At 47.7% G+C, this 14,585-nt stretch overlaps 1 protein-coding gene across 2 annotated transcripts in view; it reads right to left on the bottom strand.

The window, feature by feature from the left end:
* Nucleotides 1-13,435, bottom strand: part of C3H17orf58 (chromosome 3 C17orf58 homolog) — a 100,997-nt gene extending 87,562 nt beyond the window's left edge. For both annotated transcript variants that reach the window (XM_063963625.1, XM_063963626.1), the window contains exon 1: nt 13,312-13,435. In XM_063963625.1, coding sequence (XP_063819695.1) covers nt 13,312-13,381 — 70 coding nt within the window. In that variant the 5' untranslated portion in view covers nt 13,382-13,435. The remainder of the gene's footprint in view (nt 1-13,311) is intronic.
* Between the last annotated feature and the right edge of the window lie 1,150 nt (nt 13,436-14,585).

Below are 14,585 nucleotides of genomic sequence, written 5' to 3'. Positions count from 1 at the left end.
GGGACTTCAATGCACGTTCACAGGCAAAAAATAAGATTTTACTTACCGGTAAATCTATTTCTCGTAGTCCGTAGTGGATGCTGGGGACTCCGTAAGGACCATGGGGAATAGACGGGCTACGCAGGAGACAGGGCACTTTAAGAAAGAATTTGGATACTGGTGTGCTCTGGCTCCTCCCTCTATGTCCCTCCTCCAGACCTCAGTTAGAGAAACTGTGCCCGGAAGAGCTGACAGTACAAGGAAAGGATTTTGGAATCCAGGGCAAGACTCATACCAGTCACACCAATCACACCGTATAACTTGTGATAAACTTACCCAGTTAACAGTATGAACAACAACGGAGCATCAGATCAATCCTGATGCAACCACAACATAACCCTTATTTAAGCAATAACTATATACAAGTATTGCAGAAGAAGTCCGCACTTGGGACGGGCGCCCAGCATCCACTACGGACTACGAGAAATAGATTTACCGGTAAGTAAAATCTTATTTTCTCTAACGTCCTAGTGGATGCTGGGGACTCCGTAAGGACCATGGGGATTATACCAAAGCTCCCAAATGGGCGGGAGAGTGCGGATGACTCTGCAGCACCGAATGAGCAAACACAAGGTCCTCCTCAGCCAGGGTATCAAACTTGTAAAACTTTGCAAAAGTGTTTGAACCTGACCAAGTAGCTGCTCGGCAAAGCTGTAATGCCGAGACCCCTCGGGCAGCCGCCCAAGAAGAGCCCACCTTCCTTGTGGAGTGGGCTTTTACTGATTTTGGAAGCGGCCATCCAGCTGCAGAATGAGCCTGCTGAATCGTGTTACAGATCCAGCGAACAATAGTTTGCTTTGAAGCAGGAGCACCCAGCTTGTTGGATGCATACAGGATAAACAGCGACTCAGTTTTCCTGACTCTAGCTGTTCTGGCTACATAAACCTTCAAAGCCCTGACCACATCCAGCAACTCGGAATCCTCCAAGTCACGAGTAGCCACAGGCACCACAATAGGTTGGTTCATATGAAAAGATGACACCACTTTTGGCAGAAATTGTGGACGGGTCCGCAATTCTGCCCTGTCCATATGGAAAACCAGATAGGGGCTTTTATGTGACAAAGCCGCTAATTCTGACACACGCCTAGCTGAAGCCAAGGCTAATAGCATGACCACCTTCCACGTGAGAAATTTTAACTCCACGGTTTTGAGTGGCTCAAACCAGTGTGACTTCAGGAAACTCAACACCACGTTAAGATCCCAAGGTGCCACTGGAGGCACAGAAGGGGGCTGAATATGCAGCACTCCCTTTACAACATCTGAACTTCAGGAAGAGAAGCCAGTTCTTTTTGAAATAAAATGGATAGAACCGAAATCTGGACCTTAATGGAACACAATTTCAGGCCCAAAGTCACTCCCGACTGTAGGAAGTGAAGGAAACGGCCCAGCTGGAATTCCTCCGTAGGGGCATTCCTGGCCTCACACCAAAGAACATATTTTCGCCATATACGGTGATAATGTTGAGCCGTCACATCCTTCCTATCCTCTATCAGCGTAGGAATGACCTCATCCGGAATGCCTTTTTCTGCTAGGATGCAGCGTTCAACCGCCATGCCGTCAAACACAGCCGCGGTAAGTCTTGGAACAGACAGGGCCCCTGCTGCACAAGTCCTGTCTTAGAGGCAGAGACCACGGGTCCTCTGTGAGCATTTCTTGCAGATCTGGATACCAAGTCCTTCTTGGCCAATCCGGAACAAAGAGTATTGTTCTCACTCCTCTTTTCCTTATGATTCTCAGCACCTTGGGTATGAGAGGAAGAGGAGGAAATACATAGACCGACGGGAACACCCACGGTGTTACCAGTGCGTCCACAGCTATCGCCTGAGGGTCTCTTGACCTGGCGCAATATCTCTGTAGCTTTTTGTTGAGGCGGGATGCCATCATGTCCACCTGTGGCAATTCCCACCGACTTGCAATCTGCATAAAGACTTCTTGATGAAGTCCCCACTCTCCCGGGTGGAGGTCGTGCCTGCTGAGGAAGTCTGCTTCCCAGTTGTCCACTCCCGGAATGAACACTGCTGACAGTGCGCTTACGTGATTCTCCGCCCAGCAAAGAATTCTGGTGGCTTCTACAATCGCCACCCTGCTCCTTGTGCCGCCTTGGCGGTTTACATGAGCCACTGCGGTGATATTGTCTGACTGAATCAGAACCGGTTGGTCGCGAAGCAGGGTCTCCGCTTGACTTAGGGCATTGTATATGGCCCTTAGTTCCAGGATATTGATGTGAAGGCAAGTTTCCTGCCTTGACCACAGCCCTTGGAAATTTCTTCCCTGTGTGACTGCCCCCCACCCTCGGAGGCTTGCATCCGTGGTCACCAGGAGTCCTGAATGCCGAATCTGCGACCTTCGAGAAGGTGAGCACTTTGCAGCCACCACAGGAGAGACACCCTGGCCCTGGGGGATAGGGTGATTAACCGATGCATCTGAAGATGTGATCCGGACCACTTGTCCAGTAAGTCCCATTGGAAGGTCCTCGCATGGAACCTGCCGAAGGGAATGGCCTCGTATGATGCCACCCTCCTTCCCAGGACTCGAGTGCAGTGATGCGCTGACACCTGTTTTGGTTTTAATAGATTCCTGACCAGTGTCACGAGCTGCTGAGCTCTCTCTATCGGGAGATAAACCCTTTTCTGGTCTGTGTCTAGGATCATGCCTAGGAGAGGCAGATGAGCTGTAGGAACCAACTGCGACTTTGGAATATATACAATCCAGCCGTGTTGATGTTACACTTCCAGAGAAAGTGATACGCTGTTCAACAACTGCTCTCTTGATCTCGCTGTTATGAGGAGATCGTCCAAGTACGTGATAATAGTGACACCTTGCTTCCGCAGGAGCACCATCATTTCCGCCATTACCTTGGTGAATATTCTCAAGGCCGTGGAGAGACCAAACGGCAACATCTGAAATTGGTAATGACAATCCCGTACCGCAATTCTGAGGTACGCCTGATGAGGTGGATAAATGGGGACATGAAGGTATAGATCCTTATTGTCCCGAGTCACCATAAAATCTCCCCCTTTCAGGCTTGCAATGACCGCTCTTAGCGATTCCATCTTGAACTTGAACCTTTTCAGGTATATGTTCAGGGATTTTAAATTCAATATGGGTCTGACCGAACCTTCTGGTTTCGGGACTACAACATGGTCGAATAATAACCCCCTCCTTGTTGAAGGAGGGGAACCTTGACCACCACCTGTTGAAGATACAATTTGTGAATTGCAGTTAGCACTGTTTCCCTCTCGTGGGGGGAAGCCGGCAGAGCCGTCGGTGAGGGGGCATCTTCTCAAAGTCCAGCTTGTATCCCTGAGACACAATATCTATTGCCCAGGGATCTAACAGGGAGTGAACCCACTTGTGGCTGAACTTACGAAGGCGTGCCCCCACCGGGCCTAGCTCCGCCTGTGGAGCCCCAGCGACATTCGGTGGATTTTTGTAGAGGCCGGGGAGGACTTCTGTTCCTGGGAACTAGCTGTGTTGTGCAGCTTCTTTCCTCTGCCCCCGCCTCTGGCAAGAAAGGACGCACCTCGGACTTTCTTGTTTCTTTATTCGAAAGGCTGCATTTGATAATGTCGTGCTTTCCTAGGCTGTGCAGGAATATAAGGCAAAATATCAGAATTTCCAGCTATAGCTGTGGAGACCAGGTCCGAGAACCCTTCTCCACACAATCCTCAGCCTTCCAAATGCCTCTTAAGTTGGCATCATCTGTCCATTGCATAATCTACAGGACACGTCAAGCAGAAATCGACATAGCTTTGACTCTAGGACCCAGTATACTCATGTGGGCATGTTTTATACATTCATATCTCTTAAGACAGCAACTTTAATATATATATATCTCTATATATACATATATATATCTATATGCATACTAGGGTCTCAATCTCTGCTGATAAGGTACCTGTCCACGCTGCCACAGCGCTATAAACCCATGCCGACACAATCGCCGGTCTGAGTAGTGTACCCATACTTTTCCAAAATACGGAATAAGTATTGGGAGCAGATATTATAAAGTGTACAAAACAAATGTGAACTGTTTATATTCACACCACGGATGGACTTTTAAATCCATAAAATCATCTTATGAGCCTATACGTCTAATTAACCCACATGTGGAGCTCCCAGCAAGGAGCCTTTTATAATTACAAGTGCTATATTACCATCTGAAGCACAGGTGGTTATATCGTTTTAGGGGAATTTGTTAATATGTCCATCATTTGCTGCTACTGATAATTATTGATGCTTGCTATATTATATATGCTGTGTTATCAAATTACAGTATACCAGGTTTTATTCACCAACTTGTGATTATTATATATATATATATATATTTTTTTTTAATAAACTGTATAATACTTTCAATGACAGCGCTTCTTTGTGTTTTTCACCATTGTACCCATACTTACCTACATTGTAAGTCTCCTCTCCGGGAGAAGCCCGGAGAGGAGACGCAGCAGGTGTCTTCGGGGGGCGGGGGCGGACTGTGACATCACTAAGCCCCGCCCCCACATCGGGAAATGCCGCGATTCGCGGGTCCTCGGGAAGGGGGCGGGGCTACAATGATGCGATTTGCGTCATTTTAACCCCTTCTCCACCCGACGGACCCGCGAGGTTATCTCCATCCTGCTCGCATCACTAAGATGCGAGCAGGATGCGGGAGACCTGTCCACTCTTCCGGGGGGTGCGGGGGGCTACCCCAAAAAACGGGAGCCTCCCGCAGCTTCCGGGAGAGTAGGTAAGTATGAGTGTACCAGAATGTGCACGCTATCTGCAGGATCCCTGAGAATAGCTGTTACGTCAGGGCTACCTTTTGGGCAAACGTGACACCCTAGGGGAAGATTCCCATCATATCCTGGCCCTAGTGTGGAAAGGATACTGCCTGCGAATTCTTTGTGGGAAACTGCAGTCTCTTGTCTGGAGATTCCCGCTCTTTTTCATCATGAGAGGAGGGAAATTTACCTCAGCTTTCTTCCCCTTAAACATGTGTACCCTTGTGTCAGGGACAGATGAGTCATCAGTGATATGCAAATCATCTTTTATTACAATAATCATATATTGAATACTTTTCTGCCATTTTGGCTGTAACTTTGCATTATCGTAGTCGACACTGGAGTCAAACTCCGTGTCGATATCAGTGTCTATTATTTTGGATAGTGAGCATTGAGAGACTCTAAAGGTCTCTGCGACATAGGGACAGACATGGGTAGATTTCCTGTCTGTTCTCTAATCTTTTGTGCAATAAATTCCCCTTAGCATTTAATTACACATATCCAAACAGGTGTCGGCGTTGTCGACGGAGACACCCTCTCACACACATATTTGCTCCATCTCCTCCTTAGGGGAGCCTTTTACCTCAGACATCTCGACACACACGTACCGACACACCACACACACAGGGGATGCTCTATTTGAAGACAATTCCCCCATAAGGCCCTTTGGAGAGACAGAGAGAGAGTATGCCAGCACACACCCCAGCGCTATTAACCCAGGAATAACACAGTAACTTAATGTTAACCCAGTAGCTGCTGTTTATATAGATTTTTGCACCTAATTATGTGCCCCCCCTCTCTTTTTACCCTCTTCTACCGTGTAACTGCAGGGGAGAGACTGGGGAGCTTCCTCTCAGTGGTGCTGTGGAGAAAAAACATGGCGCTGGTGAGTGCTGAGGAAGAAGCCCTGCCCCCTCGACGGCGGGCTTCTGTCCCGCTTTCATGTACAATTTTGGCAGGGGCTCATACATATATACAGTGCCCAACTGTATATTATGCAAACTTTTGCCAAAGAGGTCTCTAATTGCTGCCCAGGGCGCCCCCCCCCCCCTGCGCCCTGCACCCTTACAGTGACCGGAGTATGTGGGTGTAGTGTGGGAGCAATGGCGCACAGCTGCAGTGCTGTGCGCTACCTCATATGAAGACTGGAGTCTTCTGCCGCCGATTTCGAAGTCTTCTTGCTTCTTTCACCCGGCTTCTGTCTTCCGGCTCTGCGAGGGGGACGGCGGCGCGGCTCCGGGATCGGACGACAAAGGGTGAGATCCTGTGTACGATCCATCTGGAGCTAATGGTGTCCAGTAGCCTAAGAAGCAGGACCTATCTTCAGAGAGTAGGGCTGCTTCTCTCCCCTCAGTCCCACGATGCAGGGAGTCTGTTACCAGCAGAGCTCCCTGAAAATAAAAAACCTAACAAAATACTTTCTTATAGCAAGCTCAGGAGAGCTCACTAAGTAGCACCCAGCTCGTCCGGGCACAGATCCAAACTGAGGTCTGGAGGAGGGACATAGAGGGAGGAGCCAGAGCACACCAGTATCCAAATTCTTTCTTAAAGTGCCCTGTCTCCTGCGGAGCCCGTCTATTCCCCATGAGTCCCCAGCATCCACTAGGACGTTAGAGAAACCCAGGTTTTTGTTTTATGTCTGAAAGGGGTATTAATAACAATATGCCTCCGGTAAAAAGGTAGTACAAGGTTCCCTTTCAATAATTTTTACGTTTTAGGAAAAGATTGAACAAGTTTTCTTTCAAGAACAATTGCACAGTACTGTATTTATTATTCCTCCTTTTGGGTACACGCTTTCACGGACTAGAGCTCACAGAGGTAGAGAGAACAGAAAAACCTTTATGTGGCATATCAAGACCTGAATACATATTACAGATAATAAACCTGTTGCCCCCCCCCCCCCCCCCCCTTACTTTCCACCTGTGTGGAATGTTATTGTGCTATAAAATCACACAATTCACCATGATACATACAGATAACTGAAATTCAAAAAATAAGATTTTAAACCTGCCAGTAAATCTTTTTCTCGTAGTCCGTAGAGGATGCTGGGGACTCCGTAAGGACCATGGAGATAGACGGGCTCCGTAGGAGACATGGGCACTTTAAGAAAGACTTTAGGTCTGGGTGAGCACTGGCTCCTCCCTCTATGCCCTTCCTCCAGACCTCAGTTAGAGAAGCGGTGCCCAGAGGAGACGGACAGTAAGAGGAAAGGATTTTTGTTAATCCAAGGGCAAGATTCGTACCAGCCACACCAATCACACCGTATAACTTGTGATATACTAACCAGTTATCAGTATGAAAACAACATAGCATCAGTCCAAGACCGATGAAAACTATTACATAACCCTTATGTAAGCAAAACTATATACAAGTCTTGCAGAATTAGTCCGCACTTGGGACGGGCGCCCAGCATCCTCTACGGACTACGAGAAAAAGATTTACCGGTAGGTTTAAAATCTTATTTTCTCTTACCTCCTAGAGGATGCTGGGGACTCCGTAAGGACCATGGGGATTATACCAAAGCTCCCAAACGGGCGGGAAAGTGCGGATGACTCTGCAGCACCGATTGAGCAAACAGGAGGTCCTCCTCAGCCAGGGTTTCAAACTTATAGAACTTTGCAAAGGTGTTTGAACCCGATCAAGTAGCAGCTCGGCCCAGCTGTAGTGCCGAGACCCCTCGGGCAGCCGTCCAAGACGAGCCCACCTTCCTAGTGGAATGGGCCTTGACCGATTTTGGTAATGGCAATCCTGCCGTAGAATGTGCCTGCTGAATCGTGTTACAGATCCAGCGAGCAATAGTCTGCTTTGAAGCAGGGCACCAACCTTGTTGGCTACATACAGGACAAACAGTGCTTCTGTTTTTCTGACTCTAGCCATTCTGGCCATGTAAATTTTCAAAGCCCTGACCCCATCAAGGGACTCGGAATCCTCCAAGTCACGTGTAGCCACAGGCACCACAATAGGTTTGTTCATATGAAAAGATGACACCACCATAGGCAAGAATTGAGGACGAGTCCGCAATTCCGGTCTATCCATATGGAAAAACCAGATAGGGGCTTTTATGAGACAAAGCCGCCAATTCCGACACTCACCTAGCCGAAGCCAAGGTTAATAACATGACCACCTTCCAAGTGAGATATTTTAACTCCATGGTTTAAGTGGTTCAAACCAATGCGACTTAAGGAAACTCAACACCACGTTAAGGTCCCAAGGCGCCACCGGAGGTACCCTTCACAAAAGTCTGTACTTCTGGAGAGAAGCCAATTCTTTATGAAAGAAAATGGATAAGACCGAAATCTGAACCTTAATGGAGCCTAATTTTAGGCCCAAATTCACTCCAGTTTGTAGGAAATGAAGGAAACGGTCCAGATGGAATTCTTCCGTAGGAGCATTCCTGGCCTCACACCAAGAAACATATTTTCGCTACATACGGTGATAATGTTTAGAAGTCACGTCCTTCCTAGCCCTTATCAGCGTAGGAATGACCTCATCCGGAATGCCTTTTTCCGCTAGGATCCGGCGTTCAACCGCCATGCCACCAAACGCAGCCGTGCTAAGTCTTGGAACAGACAGGGCCCCTGTTGCAACAGGTCTTGTCTTAGAGGAAGAGACCACGGATCTTCTGTGAGCATTTCCTGTAGATCCGGATACCAGGTCCTTCGTGGCCAATCTGGAACAATGAGAATTGTTCTCACTCCTCTCTTTCTTATTATTTTCAACACCTTGGGTATGAGAGGAAGAGGAGGAAATACATAGACCGACTGGACACCCACAGTGTCACTAGGGCGTCTACAGCTACCGCCTGAGGATATTTTGATCTGGCGCAATATCTCTGTAGCTTTTTGTTGAGGCGGGACGTCATCATGTCTATCTGGGGTAGACCCCACTGACTTGCAATCCGTGCGAAGACTTCCGGATGAAGTCCCCACTCTCCTGGATGCAGGTCTTGTCTGCTGAAGAAGTCTGCTTCCCGGTTGTCCACTCCCGATATGAACACTGCTGCCAGTGCGCTTACATAAATTTCCGCCCAGCAAAGAATTCTGGTGGCTTCCACCATTGCCACTCTGCTCCTTGCGCCGCCTTGGCGGTTTACATGAGCCACTGCGGTGATGTTGTCTGACTGGATCAGAACTGGTTGGTCGCGCAGTAAGTAGGGCGTAACGTAGGGCGTTGTATATGGCCCTCAGTTCCAGGATGTTGATGTGAAGACAAGTCTCTTGACTTGACCAAAGACCTTGGAAGTTTCTTCCCTGTGTGACTGCTCCCCAACCTCGGAGGCTCAGGTCCGTGGTCACCAGGATCCAGTCCTGAATGCCGAACCTACGGCCTTCTAGAAGGTGAGCACTCTGCAGCCACCACAGGAGAGATACCCTGGCCCTGGGGAACAGGGAGATCAACTGATGAATCTGTAGATGTGACCCAGACCACTTGTCCAGTAGGTCCCACTGGAAAGTCCTCGCATGGAGTCTGCCGTATGGAATGGCCTCGTATGATGCCACCATCTTTCCCCGGACTCGAGTGCAGTGATGCACTGACACCTGTTTTGGTTTCAATAGGTTCCTGACTAGAGTCATGAGTTCCTGAGCTTTTTCTATCGGAAGATAAACCCTTTTCTGGTCTGTATCCAGAATCATGCCCAAGAAAGTCAGACAAGTCGTAGGAACCAACTGCGAGTTCGGGATATTGAGAATCCAGCCGTGTTGCTATAACACCTTCAGTGAAAGTAACTGCTCTCTTGATCTCGCTTTTATGAGGAGATCGTCCAAGTACGGGATAATTGTGACACCTTGCTTGCGCAGGAGGACCATCATTTTCGCCATTGCCTTGGTGAAAATCCTCGGGGCCGTGGAAAGCCCAAACGGCAACGTCTGAAATTGGTAATGACAATCCTGTACCGCAAATCTCAGGTATGCCTGATGAGGTGGATAAATGGGAACATTTAGGTATGCATCCTTTATGTCCAGAGATACCATAAATCCCCCCCCCCCTTCCAGGCTGGCGATGACCGCTCTTAGCGATTCCATCTTGAACTTGAACCTTTTCAATTATAGTTTCAGGAATTGTAAAATTTGATATGGGTCTGACCGAACCGTCCGGTTTCGGGACTACAAACAGGGTTGAGTAATATCCCCCTCCTTGTTAAAGCAGGGGAACCTTGACCACCACCTGTTGAAGATACAATTTGTGAATTGCATTTAACACTATCTCCCCTTCCTGGGGAGAAGCTGGCAGGGCCGATTTGAAAAACCGGCGAGGAGGCACCTCTTCGAATTCCAGCTTGTAACCCTGAGCAACAATTTTTATTGCCCAGGGATCCACCTGCAAGTGAACCCAGATGTGGCTGAAAACTCGAAGACGTGCCCCCACTGGGGCGGACTCCTTTAACGGAGCCCCAGCGTCATGCGGTGGATTTTGCAGAGGCCGGGGAGGACTTCTGTTCCTGGGAACTAGCTGTGTTGTGCAGCTTTTTCCCTCTGCCCTTACCTCTGGCAAGAAAGGACGCACCTCGTACTTTCTTGTTTCTTTGTGATCGAAAGGACTGCATTTGGTAATGTGGTGCTTTCTTCGGCTGTGAGGGAATATAAGGCAAAAAATTAGATTTACCAGCTGTAGCTGTGGAGACCAGGTCCGAGAGACCTTCCCCAAAAATTCCTCACCCCTGTAAGGTAAAAATTCCATATGCCTCTTTGAGTCGGCATCACCTGTCCATTGCCGGGTACATAGGACTCGTCTAACAGAAATCGACATAGCGTCTTTGAGCATCTCTCATATATAAGACAGCATCTTTTATATGCCCTAGGGTCAATAAAATGGTATCCTTATCTAGGGTCTCAATTTCCGCTGATAAGGTATCTGTCCATGCTGCTACCGCACTACAAACCCAGGCCGACGCAATTGCCGGTCTGAGTAAGGTACCAAAATGCGTGCAAATGGACTTCAAGGTAACCTCCTGCTTGCGGTCAGCAGGATCCCTGAGGGTAGCCGCATCTTGGGATGGCAGCGCTACCTTTTTGGATAAGCGTGTCAATGCTTTGTCCACCCTAGGGGTGGATTCCCACCGTATCCTGTCGGTTGGCGGGAAAGGATACGCCATAAGAATCCTTTTGGGAATCTGCAGTTTTTCGTCTGGAGTTTCCCAAGCTTCTTCACATAATTCGTTCAACTCATGTGAGGGGGGAAAGGTTACCTCAGGTTTCTTTCCCTTATACATGTGTACCCTCGTGTCAGGGACAGGGGGTTCCTCTGTGATATGCAAAACATATTTTATTGCAATAATCATATATCGAATACATTTAGCCAATTTTGGCTGTAATTTTGCATCATCGTAGTCGACACTGGAGTCAGAATCTGTGTCGGTATCTGTGTCTATTATTTGGGAAATGGGCGCTTTTGAGACCCTGAAGGCGCCTGTGACATAGGGACAGACATGGGTTGACTCCCTGGCTGTACCTCTAATCTTTTGTGCAATAAATTTACATTAGCACTTAAAACATTCCACATATCCATCCAGTCAGGTGTTGGTGTTGTCGACGGAGACACCACATTCATTTGCTCACCGTCCTCTCTAGGAGAGCCTTCTACCTCAGACATGACGACACACGCGTACCGACACACCATTGGAGAGACAGAGAGAGAGTATGCCAGCACACACCCCAGCGCTATATAACCCGGGAAAAAACACAATTAATATATGTTTACCCGGTAGCGCTGTGTATATATGTATATATGCGCCTAATTATGTGCCCCCCCCCCCCTCTTCTTTAAAACCCTCTTTCACTGTGTATAAGCAGGGGAGAGTCCGGGAGCTTCCTCTCAGCTGTGCTGTGGAGAAAATGGCGCTGGTGAGTGCTGAGGGAGAAGCCCCGCCCCCTCGGCGGCGGGCTTCTGTCCCGCTCAAATACACTAAAAATTGGCGGGGGCTCTTATATATATATACAGTGGCCAGCTGTATACATATATATTTTTGCCAAAGAGAGGTTCATATGCTGCCTGGGGTGCCTCCCATGCGCCCTGCACCCTTACAGTGACTGCCGTGTGTGAGGTGTATGGGAGCAATGGCGCACAGCGTTACTGCTGTGCGTTACCTCAGTGACGATCATGAAGTCTTCTGCCGCCTCTGAAGTCTTCTTTTCTTCTCATACTCACCCGGCTTCTATCTTTCGGCTCTGTGAGGAGGACAGCGGCGCGGCACCGGGACGAACTCCAGGGTGAGACCTGTGTTCCGACTCCCTCTGGAGCTAATGGTGTCCAGTAGCCTAAGAAGCAGAGCCTTGAAACTCACAGAAGTAGGTCTGCTTCTCTCTCCTCAGTCCCTCGATGCAGGGAGTCTGTTGCCAGCAGGCTCCCTGAAAATAAAAAACCTAACTAAAATACTTTCTGACAGGAAACTCAGGAGAGCTCCCTGTAATGCACCCAGTCTCCTCTGGGCACAGTATCAAACTGAGGTCTGGAGGAGGGGCATCGAGGGAGGAGCCGGTGCACACCCAGACCTAAAGTCTTTCTTAAAGTGCCCATGTCTCCTGCGGAGCCCGTCTATCCCCATGGTCCTTACGGAGTCCACAGCATCCTCTAGGACGTAAGAGAAATTGGTTTATTACCATGCTAAAAACATCAGCAGATTTTTGCACAAAAATTATTTGGTTAGCATATGGATTGGCACTGCATTATGGTACTTGCAGTTCCCCAACAACTGGCAAGCCACAAACCACTTACTTACTGTAAGCAGTAAAGCTGTGGTTCTCAAGTACCTCCAACAGGTCATGTTTTCTGTATTTTCTGTCCAAGGAAACTGGTTGGACAATTACTGGCTTAGCAAAATAGATACAGTAAACTGACCTCCGCATTATAAAAGAAATTCACAAAGCATGACCAATTGGGAGTACTTGAGTACTGGAGTTAATAATCACTGGAGTTAAAAATCAGATACTAAATGCGCATGCGTATGCACCGCAATGCGCTTGCGCGTTGGACAACAACAAAGGGCATCGCTGGTCAGCGACAGGATGGTGCGTAAAATTCGTTCGCGCAGGTGTTCGCAAGGTGAATGACAGGAGGAAGCCGTTTGCGGGTGGTAACTGACAGTTTACTGGGAGTGTTCGGAAAAACGCATGCATGTCCAAGCGTTTTCAGGGAGGGTGTCTGACGTCAGTTCAGGCCCCGATCAGATCAGCCTGATGTGATCGCACTGGGGGAGTAAGTACTGGGCTGCACACACTGAATTTTTCCACATAGCATCGCACACTTGCACAGTGAATATACACTCCAACTGTATGCGGCGACTATCTGAACGCAGGACAGCAAAAATCGCAGCCCAGCGATCAGATCTGAATGACCCCCAGGATGCCACTACTAGTTCCACAACACCTGTCGCACAATCCTCTCCTACACAAACACTCAGCGTGCTTCTGCATGCATTCATAGATGTGCTACTTGGATTGCCCAATCTTGTGGAAATTGATGGATTAAAAGTAAAAAAATATAAATCCTGTAAACAGTCGCCACTCACTTTTTTTTGCAGCAGTGATTCTGGCAACGGCGATGAAGAGAACGAGAGTGCACACAGCCCCTGATATCATTCTAGTAGATAGGAACAGTGGAGAGCTGTGAGAGATCCTGTCTTCTGTCCTTCCCAGCCTCATGCTAATGAGGGGCAACTATCGGGGGGGAGTCATGAATGGAGAAGAGAGGGGAGGTAGCAAGTGCACCAATTCTAGTTAACCTCTTTTAATGACCCACAACACCACCCACCCGGCTCCCCTCACCAACTCCCCCCTCATCTTGCAATTGTACTCCTTCCATGAAAGATATAGCTGGATTATTTATATGTCCATCCCATCATTCTGTCTCACTTCCTTTAATATGTTTCTGATCTTTCTATGAAATAATTCAGTTCTTATTGTCAGCTCACTGAAGCTGGCTATAATGTTTTCTACATTGTATACACTCCTGAGTACAAGAGATAAAGACTTATTTACAGTCAAGACGCATTCTAGCTGCTGGACACAACATGTGTTCCTGGAAATTAAATTTTTTTGCTACAGGGCAAATATAAAAGGTATTCCGTTAGAATGTTGACACCAGAATGTTGACATTGATATAAGGTTGACAAGAAAAAAGTCTACATTTGCAAATGTCAACATATTCATAATGTTGACAAAATATCAACACCAGACTGTCAACAGTACATTTTGTGTTATTTGTAGGGTTATGTTTAGGTGTTAGGGTAAGGATTAGGTTAAAATATGCAACAACAAAAAACTGTATGTCAACAGTCTGGTGTTGACAAGTTAAATACTGACATTTTGAGCATGTCGACATTGTCTATGTCAACATTCTGACTCTCGACATCAAAACCTGACGACATTCTGAAGGTCGGCTGTTCATACTTCACCCAATGTAAAATGGGATACTTTATTTAAAGGGCACATGCAGTTTAAAAATAGAGCAGACCAATGTGTCCATGCAATAGCCTGTATTGTCCCTACATGCAAAAAGAAACAAAACCTTACATTTCTATCCCTTGCGGTACAACATAATTTACATGGTTGCATATTCTGCACCAGGGCACAATCTGCATATGACTAAGGACCTAATTCAGACCTGATCGCAGCAGCACAATTGTTCTCTAATGGGCAAAACCATGGGGGTCATTCCGAGTTGTTCGCTCGCAAGCGGATTTTAGCAGATTTGCTCATGCTAAGCCGCCGCCTACTGGGAGTGAATCTTAGCATCTTAAAATTGCGAACGATGTATTCGCAATATTGCGATTACACACCTCGT

The sequence above is a fragment of the Pseudophryne corroboree genome, chromosome 3 (assembly GCF_028390025.1).
Source record: "Pseudophryne corroboree isolate aPseCor3 chromosome 3, aPseCor3.hap2, whole genome shotgun sequence".
NCBI lineage: Eukaryota > Metazoa > Chordata > Amphibia > Anura > Myobatrachidae > Pseudophryne > Pseudophryne corroboree.
The sequence above is the reverse complement of the archived record's forward strand: the minus strand, read 5'-3'. Positions and strand labels throughout refer to the sequence as shown.